The sequence below is a fragment of the Rhinopithecus bieti genome, unplaced genomic scaffold (assembly GCF_001698545.2).
Source record: "Rhinopithecus bieti isolate Rb0 unplaced genomic scaffold, ASM169854v2 scaffold_56246, whole genome shotgun sequence".
Taxonomy (NCBI): Eukaryota; Metazoa; Chordata; class Mammalia; order Primates; family Cercopithecidae; genus Rhinopithecus; species Rhinopithecus bieti.
The window spans coordinates 1,005,172-1,030,961 of record NW_016821943.1 but is presented as its reverse complement, the minus strand read 5'-3'; the positions used below and the strand labels follow the sequence as shown (position 1 = coordinate 1,030,961).

At 45.3% G+C, this 25,790-nt stretch overlaps 1 protein-coding gene across 1 annotated transcript in view; it reads right to left on the bottom strand.

Moving 5' to 3' along the window:
- Window positions 1–25,790, bottom strand: part of FARP2 (FERM, ARH/RhoGEF and pleckstrin domain protein 2) — a 117,324-nt gene that overhangs the window by 13,838 nt on the left and 77,696 nt on the right. The window contains exons 9-13 of the mRNA XM_017860655.1: window positions 21,675–21,770; window positions 19,178–19,341; window positions 18,162–18,230; window positions 16,653–16,710; window positions 11,458–11,713 (exon numbers count right to left, since the gene is read on the bottom strand). Coding sequence (XP_017716144.1) covers window positions 11,458–11,713; window positions 16,653–16,710; window positions 18,162–18,230; window positions 19,178–19,341; window positions 21,675–21,770 — 643 coding nt within the window. The remainder of the gene's footprint in view (window positions 1–11,457; window positions 11,714–16,652; window positions 16,711–18,161; window positions 18,231–19,177; window positions 19,342–21,674; window positions 21,771–25,790) is intronic.

Here is a 25,790-nt window from a genome sequence, read left to right as displayed (position 1 = left end):
GAGTAGCTGGGACTACAGGCGACCGCCACCTCGCCCGGCTAGTTTTTTGTATTTTTTAGTAGAGACGGGGGTTTCACTGTGTTAGCCAGGATGGTCTCCATCTCCTGACCTCGTGATCCGCCCGTCTCGGCCTCCCAAAGTGCTGGGATAACAGGCTTGAGCCACTGCGCCCGGCCTCCCAGCTAGTTTTTGTATTTTTAGTAGAGATGGGGTTTCACCATGTTGGCTAGGCTGGTCTCGAACTCCTGACTTCAGGTGATCCACTTGCCTTGGCCTCCCAAAGTGCTGGGATTACAGATGTGAGCCACTGTGCCCAGACCCTTTTCCTTTTTCTTTTGTTTAAATAGATGGGATCTTATGCAGTCCAAACTGAACTTGAACTCCTGGCCTCAAACAGTCCTCTTGCCTTAGCCTTCTGTGTAGCTGGGACTACAGGCGTGTACCACTGTGCCTAGTTTAAACATTTCTTTAAATGTTAGCTATAGCAAACCTTATAAATCAAGCCTACTTCAAATTACACAAACACAGATACAGATCCTACATGATGAAGTCAATAAATCTGAGGAGACTCCTTTTTTTTTTTTTTTTTTTACAAGCAACTGATGATGAATGTGTAACTTCATTTACACACGAAGTTGTTGGACCTGTGTCCTCATGTCTGATTTTGTATGGGCTGTTGCATTTATCCCTGGGGAACACGTTCAGCTGAAGTCACCAACACAGATGTACTCCACAGTAAGAAAACAAGTGTGGGACCATGGCTCTGAAGGGTGCTTTCCACAGTGACATATGATAGGATAAAGTTAGTGTCTTTCAGGCTCTGCTATTTTGAATTCTGTGGATATCATAAAAGGACACTTGGCCATAGTGCTCCTCCGTCTTAGAAAATCTTTTTGACACTGACAATGCACATCAGAATGCAGGGTTAAAATCAGATGTCGCTGGGCGGGGTGGCTCACGCCTGTAATCCCAGCACTTTGGGAGGCTGAGGCAGGTGAATCACGTGAGGTCAGAAGTTCGAGAGAAGCCTGGCCAGCATGGTGAAGCCCCTCTCTACTAAAATACAAAAATTAGCCGGGTGTGGTGGTGCATGCCTGCAATTCCAGCTACTCTGGAGGCTGAGGTGGGAGAATCGCTTGAACTTGGGAGGTGGAGGGTACAGTGAGCCAAGATCGTACCACTGCACTCCAGCCTGGGAAACAGAGTGAGACTATGTCTCAGAAAAGAAAAAAAGGCAGAGAAGTTTAAAATGCTAAATATCAAGTTTTAGGTGCCACGGAATATGTTTAGTTTCACCTGACATGGTAAAGAATTAATCTTAGGTATCTGTAAAAAACAAACTCTAAATCCGAGGTCCTCTACTGAAAAACAGCCAGTAAGAATCAGTCTTGTTCTGAGTTACAAGAGTCCCTTCTATAAAATTCATATCATACACAACTCATAGGAGGACACACCTACTACACACAAAGATAAGGCCCAGCTATCCCACGATATCCTCAAGGAGGACTGATTTCTTTACCCGTAGACAAGACTTCAGTTGTCAGCATTAAGAGACTTAAAATTGAGAGATACAAACAGTAGTTAGGTTTTACTGAGCTCTACACTTTTGCTGGGATGGATCACAAACTGTCCACTGGCTGTTCACCCTCGGGCTTCATTGCCTAGACTGCACTTTGGGAAGAGAATTAACATCTGAATTATTCTCAAAGCTGCCAACTGGCCGGGGGTGGTGGCTCATGCCTGTAATCTCAGCACTTCGGGAAGCCAAAGCGGGTGGATTACTTGAGCCCAGGAGTTTGAGACCAGCCTTGGTAACATGGTGAAACCCAATCTCTACAAAAACAAAAAAAATTAATAAAATTATCAAAAATTTAGCCAGGCGTGGTGGTGCGCACACCTGCAGTCCCAGCTACTCAGGAGGTGGACGTGGGAGAAATGCCTGAGCCCGGGAAGTCAAGGCTGCAGTGAGCCGTCATCAGGCCACCACACTCCAGCAAATAACAAGGTCTGATCATCTTCAAAAGATACATATTTACTTATTTTTCTTTAGACAGTCTTGCTCTGTTGCCCAGGCTGGAGTGCAGTGGCACAATCTCAGCTTACTACAACCTCTGCTTCCTGGATTCAAATGATTCTCAGGCCTTGGCCTCCCAAGTAACTGGGATTACAGGCATGCGCCACTGTGCCTGGCTAATTGTTATTGTATTTTTAGTAGAGAGAGTTTTTGTCATGGTGGTCTCAAACTCCTGGCCTCAAGTGATTGGCCCACCCCAGCCTCCCCAAGTGCTGGGATTACAGGTGTGAGCCACCATGCCCAGCTTTTTCTTTTCTTTTTTTGAGACTGAGTCTTGCTGTCTCCCAGGCTGGACTGGAGTTGCAGTGGCACAATCTCAGCTCACTGCAGCCTCTGTCTCCTGGGTTCATGTGATTCTCTTGCCTCAGCCTCCTGAGTAGCTGGGATTACAAGCGCATAACACCACGCCCAGCTAATTTTTGTATTTTTAGTAGAGGCGGGGTTTCACCATGTCGGCCAGGCTGGTCTTGAACTCCTGACCTAGTGATCCGCCCACCTCAGCCTCCCAAAGTGCTGGAACTTCAGGCGTGAGCCACTGTGCCTGGTCTTTTTTTTTTTTTTTTTGAGACAGGGTCTTGCACTGTTGCCCAGGCTGGAGTGCAGTGGCACAATCATGGCTCACTGCAGCTTTGCCTTGACCTCCAGGGCTCGATCCTCCCACCTCAGCCTTCCAAGTAGCTGGAATCACAGGCACACATCACTGTGCCCAGCTAATATTTTAGTTTTTTTGTAGAGATGGGGTCTTGCTATGTTGCTCAGACTGGTCTTGAACTCCTGACTCCCTCCCTGGGCTAAAATGATCCTCCCACCTTGGCCTCCCAAAGTGTTCTGATTCCTGGCCAAAAGACATAAAATTTAAAACTGTTATTTCAGACGGTCGGCAGTGAGCATCTCTGGCAGATGATTTTCTTTTTTTTTTTTGAGACGGAAAAAATAAATAAAACTAACTTTACCCAGGCTGTCACCCAGGCTGGAGTGTACTGGCACGATCTCAGCTCACTCCAACCTCCGTCTCCTGGGTTCAAGTGATTCTCCTGCCTCAGCCTCCCGAATAGCTGGGATTACAAGTGTCTGCCACCATGCCTAGCTAATTTTTTTTTTTTTTTTTTTGGTATTTTTAGTAGAGACGGGGTTTCACTATATTGGCCAAGCCAGTCTTGAACTCCTAACCTTGTGATCCGCCGTCCTTCGCCTCCCAAACTGCTGGGATTACAGCCAGGAGCCACTGCGCCAGGTCTGGCAGGTGATTTTCTTTGTGGCAGTTTCTTTACTTCTAGAATTTTCTCAATCTTCAACACATGATTTCTGAAATGTCATTTAAAAATCACAATGTTAAACTTTTGTGCTTACCTTCACTTTTCCTTCAAGACACTGTTTTATTCATGTAACTAGGTGATGAAAGAGAAATATCACATTTAGAGAAAAGGTAAACTTAGTTTTATTTCATTCTTTTCAACTTTCCTCTTTAAAACTCTAACAAATGATTCTTGAAAATATTTGCCTATTAGTGGAGGAAGAATCCGCTCTTGTTGGCAAAATTCAAGGTCAAGTTGAAGGTTAACTTCAGAGGAGGTCCAGGAAACTGAGGCTCGATGAATGAATTGTTAACTCCAGAAGAAAAGGAAAATGCGGAACTGCCCAAGGGATCCAAGTAAACATGAACCTGATGAGTTAGCCCAAAATTATTTCTGGCTTCACTATTGGAAGAGGATGTCATGAGTCACTTTCACACAAAATCTGGCTCAAAGAATACAAGTGGGAGATAGAAAAATGGTCAATGGCGAGGGGTCCAGGTATTGGTTCATCTTTTACTGTGCATTTAGTTCACCTCCCTCCCCGGCACCACTGCCTACAGGACAGGATGTGAAGATGTGATGCGTGGCACAGCTTTCCAAAGGGCCATTTGGGGTTTTAACGAGCTGACACACAAAGCCTTGGGCCACGGCTTGGCAGGCAGCACACAGTGGAACCACCGCTGCTGCTCTCACATGGTGCAGAGAGCTGTATCAACACACAAAGTGAAAGTGCTCCCAATAATCTGTTTCTTTCCTGTTTTGCTCTAAATAAACGAGACTTTTTCCTTCCTAAGAAAAGCAGGTGTTCTAACCTATAACAGCAAGTTGTGCTTTGGGCCATTTGTCCCGATCTGCTGTCTGCCAGGTGTACGGTCTCCTCTTGAATATGTGAAGGTGCTCCACAGCCTCTATGTTTTTGTTCTAATACATTGTGTCCAGAACTTTGAGAAGCATGCTCTGACTTATGAATCTTTTTATTGGAACAATGGAGGCAAGGTCCTGAAAACAAACTATTAAAGTAAACTGAATAAAGGGTGGTGGTTATTAGGATTAGGAAAGAAATATAATCTGAATTAACATATTTCAAGAACATAAGGGCCACATGGTTTTTACCATCTAAATCAGTCAACTTATAGACCTAATACAGAAATGCTTTTGAGCAGTTTCTTGAAATCAGGATTTATGCACCCAGGTGCCTCCCACTTCATCCTTAGGCAGTGGGTGCTGGGCAGGGGTGGCCCAAGGACCAGGAGGGTGATGGTTAGGGAGGGGGGCCGGCATAATATCAGGGGCTAAGTGAGGCCCCTGGGACTCATTCCTCTCTCCTCTAAGTGGGAAGTAACTATCCATCCGCGGGCTCTGAGGAGACCCATGAGTTTGTTCTGAAAAGTGCCTTTCTAGAACATGCTGCCGCCACAGCCCCTCTGCTCTGGTGTGGCAGGTACAATTCTGAGCTCCAGGAAAGGCTTACCGCCGGGTGCCTCCCTTCCTGGCCTCAGGTGCTCGCTGGCCACCCTGCCCACTGGGCAGCAGATGCCTTAGAGCCCCGGGGAGGCACCACCACCTTCCCAGAGGCGCCTGACATCAGTGGCTGCAGCTCTGTGCTGCTCTAAGGTCCCAAAAGGGTAAGTGAGCAGCCTATCCTCAAAGGGCTCAAAAGCAGAAGGCAGTGTCCAAAGCCCCCGCCCCCTCAGGCGCGTGTGGGGCTACAGAGGCGTGGACACTCCACGGAGGCCGCAGAAACTCGTGTTGGCTGAATGGGAAACTCAAGCTCAGAGTGGAATAAAGCCTTGACCAGAACCTGCAGAGCCGCCGCACTCTGGGGCAGAGGTCTCTTGTTCACGTTCTCCCCTGTAATTTACAGGGTGGGTTTTGGCTGACTGCGGAGAAAAACAGGCAATAATAACCTCATTTTCAGAATTAAGAAGCCAACAACATCTGTTCTGTGAACGGTAAGAGCGCAAGGACACCAGGCCTGCCCCGTGGGGTGTGCTGCGGCCTGCACGGCACGTCCTCCCCGACACCCAGCTCCGCTGTGCGGGCCACACCAGGTGAGACCAGGAAGCACTGGCAGAGCTAAGACCGAGAAGAAGCAAGGTACCTTTCCCCGCTGGCCTTCCACAGACATCACCATCCATAGTAAAATAAGACCATCTGCACAAGAGTCATGGTGCCTGCTGCCTGTTTGTTGCTCAGAAGGCTATGAAGATGTCAGTGACACTGTTACAAAAACATGCAGCTGCTTCAGGGATTAATACGTAAAATAATCTTTAACTTATATAAATCAAAACTAGAAGTAGAGGGAAAGAAAGCTAAAAGCCCATTTAAAATTCACAGTAAATATTTCCTTATTTTATTGAACAATTAAAAAATTCTAAATTAGTACAGATCTGCAAATTTATAAATGGCAATTTCAACGGAAAACAAATTTTATAAGTACCACAAAGCAGACAACAAAATGTCTCTTTAAAAAAGGAACAAGTTCAAATGTATAAGGAAATTCCAGCTCATTTTTTCTTCATTTCCTAGGGGAACGCAATTGTTTTCATGCAAAAGATGGTGCCTCCTTGAACTAGGGGACACGTCAGGCATGGACCACCAGCGGAGAGGGAGGCTAACAGCATCTGCCCACATTCCAGCCGCCTGTGACAAAATGTTCCATACACGTGGCCCCCAGATGAGCACCAAAGGGAGACCACAGCAGATATGATTCTGTGGACTTTAGAACCAAATCTATATAAATATTTTCAACTCTAAGTCCGCAAGAGAACATTAACATTTTTGTCTATGAAATAATTTTTCCAGCAATGAATGTTTTTGATATTCCACGAGCTGGGAGGGAACAAGCGTACCTTCAAGACATATGTATTGGCATCAAATGTCACATAAACACACAACAGCTAGGAACACACATGCTATATATGTCTCCGTGTGATCACAACCACAGCACATGTGAAGCGCTACAATTACCCCTCAGAGAGGTGGAATGGCCAAGGAGTTTGCATGAAAAATCAGAATATACCCGTACACCAAAGCAATTCAAAAGGACCAAGTCACCCTCAGCAAAATGACAATAATGGGAATGACTTAACCAACAGGTTTAAGTTTTTCATACTAAACTCTTTTTGGTGTGCTATTGTCCGTCCCTCAATCATCAGTACTAATTTAAAAATGTGTGTTAACTGGAGCAGAGAATCCTAATCTAATTCCATATTTAGAGAATCTCTTGGTAATATAAAAAAGGCACATATCAATACCTAGTGATCTGAAAAATTACATAGCATATGCTGTTACATATTTTTCATGTAGTCAGTTGTATTAACATATAACTGTGCTACTGTTAGACTTGAAATATTTATCCATTGGCCTACATAAAGTACCTGGACTTTTGGAAACAAATACAAAAACCATTTGACAGCTAATAAAAATAAATATTCTACCTAAAGCAGAGTACATAATTAATGGTGGACTTCACGGGTACAACAGGCGCTGTCTGCTGGTGGCCTCTCATTGGAGGGGATTGCTGCAGGATCGCGCCCCCTCTGAGTGGACACACCTGGCTATGACGGTGACTGGGAGCTACCAGTGCAGCCCCTGATGCGCCCTGCCTGAGACTGCAGGCGGAGCATGACAACCGTGCAGCTTTAAGGTTCTGGATGTAACTGAGATCAATAGATTGAGAGAGAACTGTCAACATTTTGCAGGCACTTTCACCTCCACACTCTCAGTGAGCTGTATCCAGATACTTCCAGGAGTGTTGGGTCAAATCTGCATACTTTTTTCAATTTCAGGGTTTATCAGGCCACACCTCTCAGGCTGTGCATTACCCAACACTGGCTTGAAGAAGAGCCACACAGCACAAAGCAGAAAGAAAAGCAGGGCCCAGTGCTGCCACAGGGCACTACGGCCTCAGGCTGAACTGCTCTCGGTGTTTTGCTACTTTTTTTTTTTTTTTTTTGAGACGGAGTCTCGCTCTGTCACCCGGGCTGGAGTGCAGTGGCCAGATCTCAGCTCACTGCAAGCTCCGCCTCCCGGGTTCACGCCGTTCTCCTGCCTCAGCCTCCCGAGTAGCTGGGACGACAGGCGCCCGCCACCTCGCCCGGCTAGTTTTTTGTATTTTTTAGTAAAGACGGGGTTTCACCGTGTTAGCCAGGATGGTCTCGATCTCCTGACCTCGTGATCCACCCGCCTCGGCCTCCCAAAGTGCTGGGATTACAGGCTTGAGCCACCGCGCCCGGCCATGTTTTGCTATTTAACCACTGTAAACTGTCTTGTTAAGGTGGAAAAGAGCAACGTCAGTGCCTCACTAACTGTTACACGTGGAAAGACAGAATCTGTACTGGGAAATGTCTTCCTTATGGTTCTAAAGCCCCCTCTGGGTGGACATTACAACCCACTCAAAAGAGAAAGGGGTAGGAGGGCTGCGAGCAGTAACTCGGAAGAAAGCCTTGATTGATTTTTTTTTTCCCCCACTCAGGCTCATGCCTGCAATTCTAGCACTTCAGGAGGCTGAGACAGGAGGACTGCTTGGGCCCAGGAATTCAAGACCATCCTGGGCAACATGGAGAGAATCTGTCTCCACAAAAGTTTTTTAAAAATGAGCTGGGTGCAGTGGTGAGTGCTTGTAGTCCCAGCTACTCTGAGGCTGAGGTGGGAGGATGGCTTGAGCCCAGGAGGTTGAGGCTGCAGTGAGATGTGACTGCGTCATCATACTCCAGCCTGGGTGACAGGAGTGAGACCCTGTCTCTAAAAAAGTAATAATAAAATACTTTAGAGCAACAAAATACCCAAGGAAAGAAGAAAGGCACAGCTGGAGCAAGCATGGTCAAGTGTGGGTAACACTGAATTTGAGGTGATATTCCTGCTTTGTATATTTTGAAAACTTCCTAAATAAAAAACTAAAAAATTATCTCTAGAAAGTGAGGTTCCATTAACACAAACCAAAACCAACAGGATCTATTCTACAGGAGGCCTAGTAGAAGATGCCTGAGAACAAAGTTTATTCAGAATCTCGCACACGAGGGAGTGATGAGACACCTCTGCCGGGGGGCGGGGGCACGATGCCACTCCTTAGGAAGGAACATTCCGGCTTCCACAGCATTAGCTTCACCAGGGAGCAGCCACCCCTGCCCCACAGCAGTGCTAGCTCAAAACCACCCAAACCTAACCTGCCATCCAGACGCCAGGGTGGGTTCCCTTAAAAACAAAAAGACAACTTTGTTAGTTCCCAGCATCAGCAAGGACAGTCGTCAGGCAACACTGATGAAGGAGAGAGGAACCATCAGCTGCCATATGAATACGAAGGCTTAGGAAAACGTTTTAAACGTAATCTATGCTCATTTCTCCCCACCACACAAACACAAGGTTTATCTTTGGTGAGACAGTAAGAAAAGCAGAACCTCCCAAACAGTCCTGTCCTGACCTCAGGTTCACTGCTGCGCTTCTGTCACAACATTGTCGCAGGGATTTGCCAATGTAGAAAGTTGTGCCCAATGGCCCTAAAGCACTAAGACGGCAGGTCTAAATTACCAGGGACAGAATGAGTAACAACTAGACAGACTGAAAGTTCTAGCTGCATAAGCAAAATGATGAGACTGTGGTTTAGGTATAACAAAGCTACAAAAACAGGAAACTGCCTGATGTGGTTAGCCACAAAACCCCTGCGGGCATCCAGCCAACACTGATGAGAAAAGGAAAACCAGCCCTTGCAAGATGCCCTCGATGGCTCCGACACCTGAGCCATGTGGTCCCTGTGCAATCAATCACAGTAAATCCATCCAGGCAAAACATCAGAGATCAGAGATCTCACAATGTGAACAGGAATGAAATGTGAAGTTTCCACAAGACATTCTGGGAAGAGAATTAAACGTTAAATGTGGTATTGCACTACTAGGTAAGATCAGAAAGTAAAAACAACAAAAACTCCAAACTGTGGACTTGACACACTCAACAGTGTCGTCCAGGGCTGGCCTGAGCCCGGCGCTTGTCGGTGCTGAGCTGCATGGCAGTGGTTTCCCCATGACGTCCCTGGATGGACCTATCCACTCTGTGCCACGAACATCAGCCTTGACTTTCACGGTGGTTTAGACTGAGAAGCTCTCCATGTGGTACCCAGCAGGGCCCATGGCACCTGGTGTGTACAGGTATGCTGGATGGGTGGGCAGGGCCACCTCAGCCCACCTGCCCTTGGGACCCTTCCCACTGTCCTGGGACAGAATGATGCCCATGGTGTGTCTGGTTCTGCTTTTTTTGCAACCATATATCTTCTATATTCCCAATTAAGCTGAAGAAAAGAAAACAGCTCACACTTACATAAGTCCATTTTAAACCAATGCCTCTCCAAGACCACTATCTACATACAGCACTATTTCTGGGTCTCAAGTCAATAATGAGGCAGTGGCCCTTTGACACCTTTAAAAAAAAAATTAAAAAAAAAATGACATGGTACCTTTGGCACTGGGATAGTTCCAGGCACCCCCTCACTCCCAATCCCAATGCAGTGGATGACTGTCCCCCCCGACTCCCAGTGGAACCCCTTTTTCTCCACTTGTCTGTGCAAAAGGGTTGCTGAAGAAAAGGCTAAGGTCTACAGGGTCCTTTACGGTCTCAGAGTCCCAGGAGTTTGATCACAGCACATAGGAGGCCATGGCCTATGTCCATCTTTCCCAGGGTTAGGGCTGTAGAGGCATACTTAAGGTTCTGAGTAGCACAGTGGCTGGACAATTGAGACAAAACCTGTGTCCTAGTTAATTATAGGCAGCAGGGCTCATCTTGAAAAGCAGCGTCAATAGTGCAACACACATATTCTATTGAAGATCAACATTAACAGAACTGTGTAACATTCAAAATGTATAGCACCAGTTTTTACTTGAATCAAAGCATATGCCAAAAAACATAAGGTATAAAGACCAATTTATTGGCTCTCTAGGAGGACTGGCTGGAGGTCAAATTTTCTGACATTCAAAGAAGTATAATAAATCAGGAAATTTTTAAAAAATTGAATATGTAGCCATGAAATGAAAGTCACTTTCTATGTTTAAACCAAACAATTCTGAGCTCTAAACTACACAGTGTGGGTGAGTGGGCTGCCTTGTAAAGCAACCCAGAGTGGTCAAGATGGGTTTTTATCTATTTGCTCTCCTGGAGTCAAATTCTTTAAATTGTTCTGTAAATCAAAAGGGACTCTTTCTCCACTTGTCTGTGCAAAAGGGTTGCTGAAGAAAAGGCTTATGTCTAGGGGGGCCTCGGTTTCAGAGTCCCACGAGTCTGACTCTGTGCTGCTGGAGTCCTCGGCCGTCGTGGGCGGGTAGCTGAGCTGCTCTAACTGGTCGATGATGTCAGAGAACTGGAAGGCCGAGCTGGACTCGGAGCGGACTGAGTAGGCTGGGAAGTTGACCATGGAGCTGGCCTCAGATTGATTGGCTGAGCTGCATGTGTGCACAGACAGCCCACCACGCAGCAGCATGTTATTGAGGGAGCTGTTTTCAGACTGGCTGTTCCTCAGTGAGCTGGTCTCAGAGGGACCCAGCAGGCGCTGCATCCGGCTGGCTTGCGCCTTCACCTCAAACAGCTCCGAGGTGTCTGAGGGGTGTGCGCTCCCACTGAAGTCACTTTCTTCCTCAAATGCAAAATCATCTTCTGTGTTCATGTCTACTGCCTCAGTGGAGTACCTGTCTGGGCTGGACTGAGCAGACCCTGGAAGCTCACACAAAGGAGGGGCCACCAGAGGCTGGGCAGAGGCCTGAGGTTCCTGTGGGACTACAGAGCCATAAGGAAAAGAAAATGCCTCAGAGCCTCCAGCAAAGAAAGAGATGTCTGCTGGGTCATCGTCTATGAACTCCTCAGACACCTGCAGCTGGGCATTTGTCAATGTGAAAGCAGGGGCCCCCCCATGGCACTGCCGGTCACACCGGTGCTCCCCACTGGAAGGAAATGAGCCTGTGGTAAAGTCATCCCCACCATTGTCATTTTTACAAGCAGCTCTGAGCTCCCTCCCGGCCCTCCCTGTGTCTAGGTCTAAGGCACCGAAACTCTGCCCCCCAGCACAGACAGAACCACAGCTGCTCACAACATGACAAAACCCGACACCTGGACCAGGCTGGAGTGCGGGGGGCCCGACGGGCTGGGCCGATGGTGTGTCAGGGCCTCCAGCCACTGCTCCACTGCTCCTCTCTGCAGCTGGACTCTTGACGTAGGAAACCTGGGGCTCTGTGAGGGAGCTGCTGCTGTCCTTGAACTCTGGCAGGCCAGGGGGCACCAGAGTGGAGGGAGCGAGCGAGTAAAAGGAGGCATTCGCTGAAGATGGGGAGGCAGGAGTCCTCAATCCCTCGGGGAACAAGACGCTCTGGGGATCCAAATTCAGAAAAGAAAAAAAGGATATAAAATTACAAATTACCACTAGAAGTTGCAAAGCCACCTGGCCTAACTTAGGGCATCCACACATTTCTATCACAGTTTTCATGAAAATGGGCAATTCACCAGACTTTCCCTTGTAGAACTGAAGATTTGTGCAAGTAGCATTGCAAATCAACCCAGGATCATCTGTTTACAAACCCTTACAATTCCATTTTTTCTCTTACGACATGAAATATCCACAATAAAGAAAAGTTTTTTAAATTAAATTACAATTTTTAATTTTTATTAGAGACAGGGTGTTGCTCTGTTGCCCAGGGTGGAGTGCAGTGGTGCCATCATAGCTCAAACTCTTGGCCTCAAGTGATCCACCCATCTTGGCCTTCCAACATGCTGGGATTACAGGTACATGCCACCATACCCAGCCAAGAAAACCTCCATCTTGCAGAACCTAATGACATGTGGTCCATGTCTCCCTGGAATCCCGTTACCAGGAGATTCATAGTTTTGTTGAGGGGTAAAATACAGCAGGAGAGGGAGTGAGCCAATCCACTCAGCCAACAGAACCCTAAACCACAGTACTGACAGGTAAGTAACAAGTCCAAGTTCTACAGCAATGTGCACTCATCTGTCAGAGATTATCATCACCAGGGAGTTAGGACACACACCAATCCACTCACACACGTAACAGAAGGTTGAGGGTCACTGCCTAGGATGCCCTTCGCCAATGAGAGTGGCCCAAGAGCCTTGGGGCCTTGCAAAAGCACTGGAGTGGCTGCAAGTCTGAGGGAGAAGCAGCTCCCAAGCAGGATGAGGAAATACTGAGGGGCCAGGACTAGATGTCAAGTGGCTATGTTGCATCACCCACCACTCCATGGGCGCCCTAACACATCCTCCCCTCATGGTTCCACACACAGGGACACGGCTGAGCCCCCTCTACTCACTAAGTGTCCCTCCTCATGGGCTATCACGGGATGCAGTCACGCTTCGAGAACATCCCTTACTATATATACACATGCCACATCGTTAAGAGCGTGGTCAGACCAAAATATAACCAAACACAACTGAGTAACTTTTTGTGCAATATGTACACAGGCAATGCACACATGCACGTGTTACCACCCAGGTAATGCACACAGGCATGTGTTACCATATGCAAAAGGTGCAAATGTAACTGCAGAAGGCTTAGTTACTAGGCTTTCAGAAACAAAATAGTAGGTCACAGTCCGTAAGATTAACCTATTTTCAAATGCTGATCATATCACGTCTCAATTATTCAACCATATTCAATATTCTCGTGTGGCTTTTAAAATGGAATGGAAGATAATTGAAAGCGTAAAGATTTTATTTATTTATTTATTTTTGAGATGAAGTTTCACTCTTGTCGCTCAGGCTGGAGTGCAATGTGCCATCTCGGCTCACTGCAACCTCCACCTCCAAGGTTCAAGCAATTCTCCTGCCTCAGCCTCCCGAGTAGCTGGGATTATAGGTGCCTACCACCATGCCTCATTAATTTTTGTACTTTATTAAACCCAGGGTTTCACCATGTTGGCCAAACTGGTCTCGAACTCTTGACCTCAGGTGATCTGCCCGTCTCAGCCTCCCAAAGTGCTGGTATTACAGACGTTGAGTCACTGCACCCATTCTTAAAGGTAACTTTTAGATGATTCTTATTGTGACACTAAATTCTTTCGAAGGCCGGGCACGGTGGCTCACGCCTGTAATCCCAGCACTTTGGGAGGCCGAGTCAGGTGGATCACGAGTTCAGGAGATCAAGACCATCCTGGCTAACACGGTGAAACCCCATCTCCCCCAAAAATACAAAAAATCAGCCAGGTGTGGTGGCATGCAGCTGTAGTCCCAGCCACTTGGGAAGCTGAGGCAGGAGAATCACTTGAACCCGGGAGGTGGAGGCTGCAATGAACTGAGATCGCCCCACTACACTCCAGACTGGGTGACAGAGCGAGACTCCATCTCAAGAAAAAAGAAAAAAAAACTCTAACTTTGTGGTTGGGTATGGTGGCTCATGCCTGTAATCCCAACATTTGGGAGGCTGAAGCAGAAGGATCACTTGAGCCCAGGAGTTTGAGCCCAGGCAACATGGTGAGACCCTGCCTCTACAAAAAAAATACAAAATTAGCTGGGTGTGGTGGCATGCACCCGTAGTCTCAGCTACTTGGGAGGCTGAGGTGGAAGGATCACCGGAGCCTGGGAGGTCGAGTGAGCTGTAATCATGCACACTAAACGATAGGGAAAGTAGATAACACTGCCGTCCCCCACACACAAACAATAACAAAAAAAGAAAAAAATCAAAACTATTATGCGCTAAAGGAAAATTAAAAATACATTTTCCTTTTCATTTCAATATTAAATAACAAGAAATTTTATATTTTTTTTTTCTTATATTTTGTTTTTGAGACGGAGTCTTGCTTTGTCGCCCAGGCTGGAGGGCAGTGGTGCGGTCTCGGCTCACTGCAAGCTCTGCCTCCCAGGTTCATGCCATTCTCCTGTCTCAGCCTCCTGATAACAAGAAATTTCTAAAGAGGAAATATATCTAAAAGAGTTTAAGAAGATTTTCATGTACCCATGAAAAAAAACTGGGACACCATGAGCTTTTTATTTTGAGACATTCTCACCCTGTTGCCTAGTCTGGAGTGCAGTGGTATCACTGTGGCTCACTGCAGCCTTGAACTCCTGGGCTCAAGTGATCCTCATACCTCAGCCTCCCAAGTAGCTGGGACTATAGTTGGTGCCACTACTCCTGACTAATTAAAAAAAATCTTCAGATAGATGGGTCTTACAATGTTGTCCAGGCTGGTCTTGAACTCCTGGCTTCAAGCAATTCTCCAGCCTCACCTCTCAAGTAGCTGGGAATAAGGGTGTGAGCCACTGTGCCCAGTTCACATAACTTTGAATATAATGAGATGCAAGTGTAGCTTCTGAAGTGCTATGACAGCATAAATGACTAAACCATTAAAAATTAACATTGAACAGAGATAAAGGTTATAAATACGAAATTGTAGCACCATGAAGAAAAACTTATGATACGTAATATAAAAATAGCAAGATTCTGACTGGGCACGGTGGCTCCTGCCTATATTCCCAGCACTTTGGGAGGCCAAGGCAGGTGTATCACTTGAGGCCAGGAGTTCGAGACCAGCCTCGCCAACATGGTGAAACCACATCTCTACTAAAAAACACAAGAATCAGTCAGGCGGCCAGGCGCAGTACTTTGGGAGATGCCTGTAATCCCAGCACTTTGGGAGGCTGAGGAGGGCAGCTCATGAGGTCAGGAAATCGAGACCATCCTGGCTAACACAGTGAAACTGCGTCTCTACTAAAAACACAAAAAAATTAGCCGGGCTTGGTGGCGGGCGCCTGTAGTCCCAGCTACTCGGGAGGCTGAGGCAGGTGAATGGTGTGAACTCGGGGAGCAGAGCTTGCAGTGAGCCGAGATTGCGCCACTACTGCACTCCAGCCTGGGCGACAGAGCAAGACTCCATCTCAAAAAAAAAAAAAAAAAAAAATCAGTCAGGCATGGTGGTGTGTGCCTGTAATCACAGCTACTTGGGAGGCTAAGGAACGAGAATCACTTGAACCCAGGAGGCAGAGGTTTCAGTGAACCTAGATCATGCCACTGAACTCCAGCCTGGGCAAGAGAGTAAGACTCTGTCTGGGAAAACAAAACAAAACAAAACAAGCAAGATGCAACGTAAAAATATGCTTGCACGTGGAAGTTAACATGCCACCATAAAAATGGGAAGGAATTGTAGTGAAGTAGACCTGAAACATGAGAAGGTCACTGATGTCCCATCACAGTGGCATGGAACAGCTGTTGTCACATTCTGGGACATTCTTGTCAAATGTTTTTGTGTGAAGTGTCTGTGTGAGTTGGTGTATCTTTGTTTTGATATAGTCACAATCATGACAAAGACATAGAGATATAAATTTGTTTCCTGCTTTTCATTTGTAACATAACAGCAAGAATTTCCCCATGTTACCACATACTCTTTTTTAAGCCACGTTTTTAGTGGTTAACAAAAAATCCTACTAAGTGAATACAGCTAAAAACGTAGTTAGTAAGTCATCTGGCACAGATTAGAGTTGTCAGGATTTTGTAGTGTATTATAAACAACATTACAATGCACATCTCAACATACAGGCTTTCTCTCTCTCTTTTTTGAGATGAGATCTTGCTCTGTCATCCAGGCTGGAGTGTAGTGGCACTATCTTGGCTTACTGTAGCCCCGAATTCCTGGGTTCAAGCCATTCTTCCACCTCAGTTCCCTGAGTAGCTGAGACTACCCGTGAGCCACCATCGTGCTCGGCTAATTTTTGTATTTTTTGTAGAGACAAGATTTCGTCATGTTGCCCAGGCTGGTCTCGAATTCCTGGACTTAAGCAATCCTCCTGCCTTGGCCTCCCAAGGTGCTGGGATTACAGGCATGAGCCACTGCCCTGCTGGTTTTCTATATAGGACTCCTTTCCGAAAACAGAGTCCCAGAATTAGAATTGCTGAATTAAATAATATCATTAATTTTAAGACTCTTGTTACAATGACAGATTATTTTCCAAAAGAGTACAGGTAACTACTATTGTCTACATTTTTTTTTTTTTTGAGACGGAGTCTGGCTCTGTCGCCCAGGCTGGAGTGCAGTGGCTGGATCTCAGCTCACTGCAAGCTCCGCCTCCCGGGTTTACACCATTCTCCTGCCTCAGCCTCCGGAGTAGCTGGGACTACAGGCGCCCGCCACCTCGCCCGGTTAGTTTTTTGTATTTTAGTAGAGAAGGGGTTTCACCGTGTTAGCCAGGATGGTCTCGATCTGCTGACCTCGTGATCCGCCCGTCTCGGCCTCCCAAAGTGCTGGGATTACAGGCTTGAGCCACCGCGCCCGGCCTATTGTCTACATTTTTAACCAGAAAACACTAACCTGTTTTGGTAGGTCTGCAGTCAGAGCACGAATGGACATGTGAGTCTTGCTGTGCCTTCTGCAAAACAGAGAACAAGCTGTGAGAAACCAAACCCTCCCCTACTCAGCGCCTGTTTTTAAAGCAGCAAGCATGTACTGCATCCATGAAGAAAACCTCCCATGAAAATGTAGCTAAGAGGTATCTAACTAGAAAGGGGCAGGATAATGGAAAATAAGAATTCAAATAAAAAACAGAGGTCCCAAGAGAGGTAAGATTACACACTCACACTAAAGGAAAAAATTCCACATGCAGAGAAACAACAAGAATGTTCAGATTAAAAGTTTACTATAGGCCGGGTGCGGTGGCTCACGCCTGTAATCCCAGCACTTTGGGAGGCTGAGGTGGGTGGATCATGAGGTTAGGAGATCAAGACCATCCTGGCTAACACTATGAAAATCTGTCTCTATTAAAAATACAAAAAATTAGCTGGGTGTGGTGGTAGGCGCCTGTAGTCCCAGCTACTCGGGAGGCTGAGGCAGGAGAATGGTGTGAACCTGGGAGGTGGAGCTTGCAGTGAGCTGAGATCACACCGCTGCACTCCACCAGCCTGGGCGACAGAGCAAGACTCCATCTCAGAATAAAAAAAAAAAAAAATTACTATACTATGTAAAAAATACATATAAGCTAAGCCATACAGAAGAGAAATGAAAAATATCTCTGTGTATACAATGTCTATATAAAAACATTACAGGCCGGGCGCGATGGCTCATGCCTGTAATCCCAGCACTTTGGGAGGCTGAGCTTGGCGGATCATGAGGTCAGGAGATCGAAACCATCCTGGCTAACAAGGTGAAACCCCATCTCTACTAAAAGTACAAAAAATTTGCCAGGCGTGGTGGCGGGTGCCTGTAGTCCCAGCTACTCGGGAGGCTGAGGCAGAAGAATGGCATGAACCTGGGAGGCGGAGCTTGCAGTGAGCCGAGATCGCACCACCGCACTCCAGCCTGGGTGACAGAGTGAGACTCTGTCTCAAAAGAAAAAAAAATTACATATCCACTTTCTTTAAAACATTGAAACTGAACTCCTGTAAAAATACATGTTCATGTATTTGAAGTGACTTTTAGTCAAGTAAAGATTAATATTTAAAATAGGCTGGGCATGGTGGCTTACACCTATAATCCCAGCACTTTGGGAGGCTGAGGTTGAAGGATTACTTGAGCCCACATGTTTGAGACCAGCCTGGGCAACACAGCAAGATCCTGTCTCTACAGAAAAAAAGCCAAAAAAACAAACTAGCCAGGGGATGGTGGTGTGTGCCTATAGTCCCAGCTATTCGGGAGGCTGAGGTAGGAGGATTGCTTGAGCCCAGGAGTCTGAAGCTGCAGTGAGCTGTGATTGTGCCACTGTACTTCAGCTTAGGTGACAGAGCAAGACTCAGTCACTCTTCTCACTCTCTCTCTCTCCATATATATATATTTAAATATTAATTTTAAAAGCACACACTTTACATCATAAAGGCCAGAGCTTACCTTTCATATGGAATTCTCTTCATTCCACTGTCTTTGAAATAATCTACTAGTTGCTTCTGAGTTCTTCCACTGTGAATAAAGATTCAGATTTTAAATAAAGAACAGTAAGTCAGCATTAATTTTACAGAGTAAAAGACAAAAGAAAAGATTTACTTATCCTCTCTCATAAATATACACATATATATTTTATTTTTAAATTTGTTTTCTATTAAAAAAAAAAAAGGCTGGAGAGCAGTGGTGCAATCTCGGCTCACTGCAAGCTCTGCCTCCCAGGTTCACGCCATTCTCCTGCCTCAGCCTCCCAAGTAGCTGGGACTACAGGCGCCCACCACCACGCCCGGCTAATTTCTTTTTTTTTTTTGTATTTTTAGTAGAGACGGGGTTTCACCGTGTTAGCCAGGCTGGTTTTGATCTTCCGACCTCGTGATCCGCCCGCCTCGGCCTCCCAAGTGCTGGGATTACAGGCGTGAGCCACTGCACCTAGCCTATATTTTATTTTTTAAGACTGAGTCTTGCTCTATTGGCCAGGGTGGAGTGTAGTGGCGAGATCTCTGCCTCCTGGGTTTAAGTGATTCTCATGCCTCAGCCTCCCGAGTAGCTGGGACTACAGGTGCCCGCCAACACATCCAGCTAATTTTTGTACTTTTAGTAGAGATGGGGTTTCACCATGTTGGCCAGGTTGATCTCGAGTTCCTGACCTCAAATGATCCACCTGCTTTGGCCTTCCAAAGTGCTGGGACTACAGGTGTGAGCCACCGGGCCTGGCCCACATATATATTTTAAAGTTATACTTTGCAGTAAGCGTAACTGAATTTGTAAGCAAAGTTTTAATTAAGCCTATTTTTTTCCACTATTTTATTTCATATGCTTCCTCTAGTTATTCTTTCACAATACCTCCACTTTGTGTGTAATTCTCTGAAATATTTTATAACATTTCTTTCTTGACTAAGAATTACCTATTTTCTCAGCTTTACAAACCAGTGAGGGGCCCATGCAAGTCATGGCATGGCCCCTACCTGTATCTGAAGGAGGAGCCCCGGCTGAAGAAGACGGCTTTCGCTTTTGGCTTAGGTTGGTCCAAAAGTCTAAAAAAGGTGTGATACTCCACACATATCTTCCAGAAGTTCTTACATTCATCTCTACTACCCAACAAAAATTCTAATGTGTCCTGGTAAGGTCCCTAGAAACAAAACATAAAGGTTAATTAATTCAAGAATGAAGTATTGGACAAGAGAAAGTACATTTAGGAAGCAGATCACACAATAGGCAATTCCAAAATTAAAAAGTAGTAAGGATTTTTTTTGAGACAGGATCTTGCTCTGCGCCCAGGCTGGAGTGCAATGGCGTGATCTTGGCTCACTGCAACTTCAACCTCCCAGGCTCAAACAATTCTCCCACCTCAGTCGCTCCCCTCCGACCCCTCAGTAGGGACTACAGGTACATGACACCAGGCCCAGATGATTTTTGTATTTTTTGTAGAAAAAGGGTTTTGTCATGTTGGCCAGGCTGGTCTTGAACTCCTGAGCCCAAGCGATCAGCCCACCTCAGCCTCCCAAAGTACTGGGATTACAGGTGTGCACTACTGCACCCAGCCCAGGAAGGATTTTCTAAAAATTGTATACAAAGTCTTCTGGTTCCATTTGCTTAATTAAGAAAAGAGAAACAGTATTTATATTCACAGTAGAAATAGCAGAAAAATTAAGTCACCCACAATCACACAACTATCAACATTCTGAATTATATCTTTGTAAACACTTTTCCCACCTAGCAAAGGATGGCATTTTTCATGCCAGTTGACATATTTATATGTTATTACTGAATTGTTTCTACATGGTATATATTTTTAAAATCTAGAATGTTTTAGATGTTCAGGACATGCAGTTTTCAGGCCCACAAATATCGTCCTGAAGAAACTGCATTCACTCTCAGTTATTCCTCAGGATACATTCCTAGAAACGGAACTCTGAGCTCAAAGGCTGCACATCTTCGAACCTGCTGGTGTATGTTACCCGGTTACCTTCCACAAAGACTGTAACACTTCGAATCTAACATTTAGTCTTTAAAAAAGTGCTCAGGAAGTCAAGTGCGACTTTGCTAAATGCAGATACAAACAGTTCCGGCTTCCACTTACCGCCCTATTCAAGTTAATAGCTGCTTTGGTGAACTTTCCCTGTCATCTCAGAATAACTGCAAGACACATTGTTTTTTTAGTCACAGAGTAAAACAGCTTTTACTTGTGTTTTGTATGCGTGTCTGGCATTCCTTCTACTTTCCTTTCATCCACAGAAGAGATATTTGTACACCAATTAAAGCCACTTTCAAGCCCTCTACCAAAAGCAAACACACTTACATATCACACGTGAACCCAGTGAGTGACAAAAGCCCCACCACTCAAGTGCCTTGTAAAGGCAAAGGCAGAACTTTTCTTCTGACTGGCCCAAGGGCTCTAAATCTCCCATAACCCAAAATGTGTCTGGGCTGACGCAGGCATGGCTATCTCTTAAGCTTCAAACCCCACGGTAGCTTGGCAAATCTTTTTATTTTCTAACTCCTTTTGTACAACGGAAATGCAGCAATTGGAACATCTTTGAATAACTGGAAGTACTGGGTTTTACCAAATACACTGCACAGGCATTTATTTTTTCCATTTTTACTCATTTCAGTAAATTCACATGTAATTATTACTTTATTAATGAGCAGTCAGTAAAGAAAGGAATATTTACTTCCTGATAATCAATGCTTCTCCAGTTAGAGCTATTCAAAGATCAATTTCTGAATGAAGGACACAAGAGAACACTGGGGCACTCCTCAATTCATTCTGAAGCTCTCAATTGCTGTGGGGCTTCAGATCATTTTGAACACTTTGTTCTTCAGCTTCATCACCTAGAGGACAAAGAGGCTGCAATAACCATGGTTCTCAGCAGCCCCTGGGAGCTTGTCAGATGTGTACCTTCTTGGGTTCATCCCAGACCCATTGAACGTGAAACCCTGGGGTTTTCAGCCAGCAACATGTGAGTGACAAGGTTCCTGGGGGAGGTAAGTGTGAGACCAGCTAGGCAGACTGCCCTCAGCCCCTCCAGACCTAAGTCCCGAATCCTGTCCTTGAGTTCTTATGTGCATTATGCTGAAATGATTTACAAAGTAGTTCATGTTTTAGCAGAATAAATTATGAGTTAAAAAATGGTCAAAATAGGCTGGGCGTGGTGGTTCACGCCTGTAATCCCAGCACTTTGGGAGGCCAAGGCGGGTGGATCACCTGAGGTCAGGAGTTCAAGACCAGCCTGTCCAACATGGAGAAACCCTGTCTCTACTAAAAATACAAAACTAGCCAGGTGTGGTGGTACATGCCTGTAATTTCAGCTACTTGGAGGTTAAGGCAGGAGAATCACTTGAACCCGGGAGGCGGAGGTTGCGGTGAGCCGAGATCATGCCATTGCACTCCAGCCTGGGCAATAAGAGCGAAACTCTGTCTCAAAAAAAACAAAACAAAACAAAAGCTAAAATAATACTTACATGAACCTCTGGATGAAGTTTGATAAGAAATCTTTTCCTCTTGAAGCTTAGTTTACGGACCTTGGACCAATTGAAAGTGTTGATTTTGGTGGTGCCCTGAAATTCAAGAGACAGATTACATTTGTAATCTAACACATAACCCCTTTCTCATAAAATAGGGAATGCTTAAATTACATCCTTGACAACACAGTAATCTACTTGGCATTTTACCATTATACCTGAAATAGCTCTGACTTAAAATGTCAATAACTAATCTATCTGTTCTAGAAAGATAATTAATTTTTTTTTTTTTTTGAGAGGGAGTCTTGCTCTGTTGCCCAGACTAGAGTGCAGTGGTGCAATCTCCACTCACTGCAGCCTCAGACTCCTGGGCTCAAGCAATCATCCTGCCTCAGCCTCTGGAGCAGCTGGGACTACAGACACCAGACACCAATCCTGCCTAATTTTCTATTTTTAATTGTTTTTTGTAGAGATGAGGTCTTGCTATGTTGTTCAGGCTGGTCTCAAACTCAAGGCACATCTGGAACATAAGAACACTGAAAGGTTCAAAGAGATGGAAAAAGATGTACTCAACAACTGACCAAAAGAAAGCTGGTGGAGCAATATTATCATCAGACACAATGCATGAGAAAGAAGCCTTACATAATTTAAAAGCAATTCACCAGGAAGATACACTTGGACTTGTATCTCTCCCCATATTGTTTCAAATATTTATAGGAAATAGACAATTAAAAGAAGAAATGGAAAGATTTGCGTTTTTTTTTTTTTTTTTGAGACAGTCTCACTCTATCACCCAGGCTGGAGTGCAGTGGTATAATCTCCATTCACTGTAACCTCCACCTCCTGGGTTCAAGCAATTCTCCTGCCTCAGTCTCCTGAGCAACTGGGAGGGACTACAGGTGCGTGCCACCACACCTGGCTAATTTTTGTGTTTTTAGTAGAGATGGGGTTTCACCATGTTGGCCAGGCTGGTCTTGAACTCCTGACCTCAGGTGATCCATCCACCTTGGCCTCCCAAAGTGCTGGGATTACAGGCGTGACCCACCACACCTGGCTAATTTTAATTTCTTTGATAAGGTTTTATTGCAAAATTTTAAAATCAGTGTTAATGTTATACATTTTTTGAAGTTCGCTCCTGCAAGGAGGGTAGTCTGGAAGGGGCAGTGATAGTGGCCAGGCAGGGCTGGGAGTAGAGTCAGGTTTCTCACTGAAGCTAGAACATAGTGCTAGTGTAACAGGAGCAAACGATGGGAATTCCTAGTCTCAGCAGATACAGACACAGATATAGAGGTAAATATAGATATGTGAGGTGACTGGGTGTATGTACACGTGTGTAGCACTGTCTATTGAGAGGGCCAGGAGTGGTGACACCCCACAAAGCAATGGGCACACTGAGTGCATGGATCTTGGTCTCTAAATACCAGCCTTCACTAAAACGGCTGGGCTCTGTGGGGAAATGTCTGACTCCACGGTGAAGCAGGCAAAGCACAAAACAAGCCTGGCATGTCTTATTTTGTAAGAAAGCAAAGAAGTACTCATAAAATAAAAGGACATATAAGAAGGACATGAGGCTGGGCGTGGTGGCTCAAGCCTGTAATCTCAGCACTTTGGGAGGCCGAGATGGGCGGATCACGAGGTCAGGAGATGGAGACCATCCTGGCTAACATGGTGAAACCCCGTCTCTACTAAAAAATACAAAAAACTAGCTGGGCGAGGTGGCGGGCACCTGTAGTCCCAGCTACTCGGGAGGCTGAGGCAGGAGAATGGTGTAAACCTGGGAGGCGGAGTTTGCAGTGAGCTGAGATCCGGCCACTGCACTCCAGCCCGGACGATGGAGCGAGACTCTGTCTCAAAAAAAAAAAAAAGGACGAGAGGCAGCTTGAAGAGCCTCCCTTGGGCCAAATGCAGGAAAGTTAAAGATAAAAATAAATAATGAAACCTACAGATTATCAAGTATCAGATTTGAATCTATGAATCCACAGAGACATAAACTAAATAAATGGAGAGAAAACTCTTCCTTCCAGTAGTAGCAAGAACAGGATTTAAAGAGTCATCATTGGGCAACCATCATAGTGATCTAACTAGAAGATGAGTGGGACGAGGTACAAGATATTTACTTAGTCTCAAAGTATCTCTTCAGGAAATACTTAGTTACAAAGGACAAAAAGTAACTTTTCTTTCCTTAAGAGATAAGGAGCCTCAAACTCGGGCTCAAGCAATCATTCTGTCTCAGCCTCTGGAGCAGCTGGGACTACAGGCACCTGATACCAATCCTGGTTAATTTTCTATTTTTAATGTTTTTGTTTAACTGGTTAAAGGCAGATGGGCATCTCAGGAAAAGGCCAGCAGGACCTTCTGTAGAGATGGGGTCTTGCTATGTTGCCCAGGCTGGTCTCAAACACCTGGCCTCATGTGGTCCTCTTGCCTCAGCCTCTGTTGGGACTATAGGCATGAGCCACTATCTAGTCAAAAGTAACTCTGTATACAGAAAAGCTGGCAAACATCATCTTGACCAAGTGATCAATGGTACCACCACCACCAACGGGACAGATGGACCCTATGTACTACATGAATCAGCATACATCACCACTCCGGGAGTTTCTCACCTAGGCAGTGAGCCCAGGGTCTGATCCTGAGGAAGCACTGGACAATCCCATATCATAAACATTCTACAAAATGACCGCCCTGTAATCTTCCAAAATGTCAAGGTCATGAAAACCAAAGAAAGAAGAACGTTCCAGATTGCAGAGACCAGAGAAACATAATGCCTGGGTACAGCATTTGCTCCCGGATTGGACCTTCTGCAGTAAATAACACTGGGACAACCAGTTAAAGGCAGATGGGCATCTCAGGTAAAGGCCAGCAGGACCTTTCTGTGCTGTTTGTGTAGCTTTTCTATAAGCTTGAAATGGTTTCAAAATAAAATTTTAAAAACATCTGAGACACTGCTTGGGAATTTCAGCGACTATACGTTTGATATTACCAACATTTACTCTTGTCTGCAAACTCAATGTAAGAGGTAGCAGAGTGAGGGACACAGTCCCCTTAGAGACAGCTCCAAAGAAAAAAACAAACCCCTTTAGCCATAAGAAGGAATAAAACACTGATACATGCTACCATGAGTGAACTTGGAAACAAGGAAACACTACACACAATAGACATGTTTATATGATCCCACTTATATGAAATACCTAGAATAGGTAAATCCATAGAGGGAATGTCCTGATGGTTGCCTGTTCTGGATATTAGTGGTTGCTGGGGGCTGGCGGAGTAACTGCTAAAGAGTATGAGGGTCTCTTTTTGGGTTGAAGAAAATGTTCTGAAATTAGATAGTAGTGATGGTCACACAACTGTGTAAGTATCCTAAAACAACTGAATTGCATACTTCAACATGGTGAATTTTATGGCATATACATTTTATCTCAATTAAAAAAAAAATCCTGAGTGAGATGTTCTCAAAGCCGAGATACAAATGTTAGGGTCTAAATGAGGACTTAAGCTTCCTAGTTCCCAAAATATTGCCCAAACACTAAGTCACTCTAATTTCTACTGAAAGTAAAATATTGAAGGCCAGGTGCGGTGGCTCACGCCTGTGATCCCAGCACTTTGGGAGGCCGCGGTGAGCGGATCACCTGAGGTCAGGAATTAAAAAAAAAAAAAGAAAAAAAAATGAGCTGGACATGGTGGCCGGTGCCTGTAATCCTAGCTACTCAGGAGGCTGAGGCAGGAAAATCGTTTGAACCCAGGAGGTGGAGGATGCAGTGAGCAGAGACTGCGCCACTGTACTCCAGCCTGAGCGACAAAGGGAAACTCCATTTCAAAAAAAAAAGTAAAATATTGGAGGATTTCAACTACATTCTCAAAGTTCCTCTCCTAAATTGTATTCTCAAAAACAAAGCAAAACAAAACATCAACAAAAGGAAACAAAATCCCCACAGCCCCAGCTCTAGATATTATTTATTTATTTATTTATTTATTTATTTATTTTTTGAGACGGAGTCTCGCTCTGTCACCCAAGCTGGAGTGCACTGGCCAGATCTCAGCTCACTGCAAGCTCCGCCTCCCAGGTTCATGCCATTCTCCTGCCTCAGCCTCCTGAGTAGCTGGGACTACAGG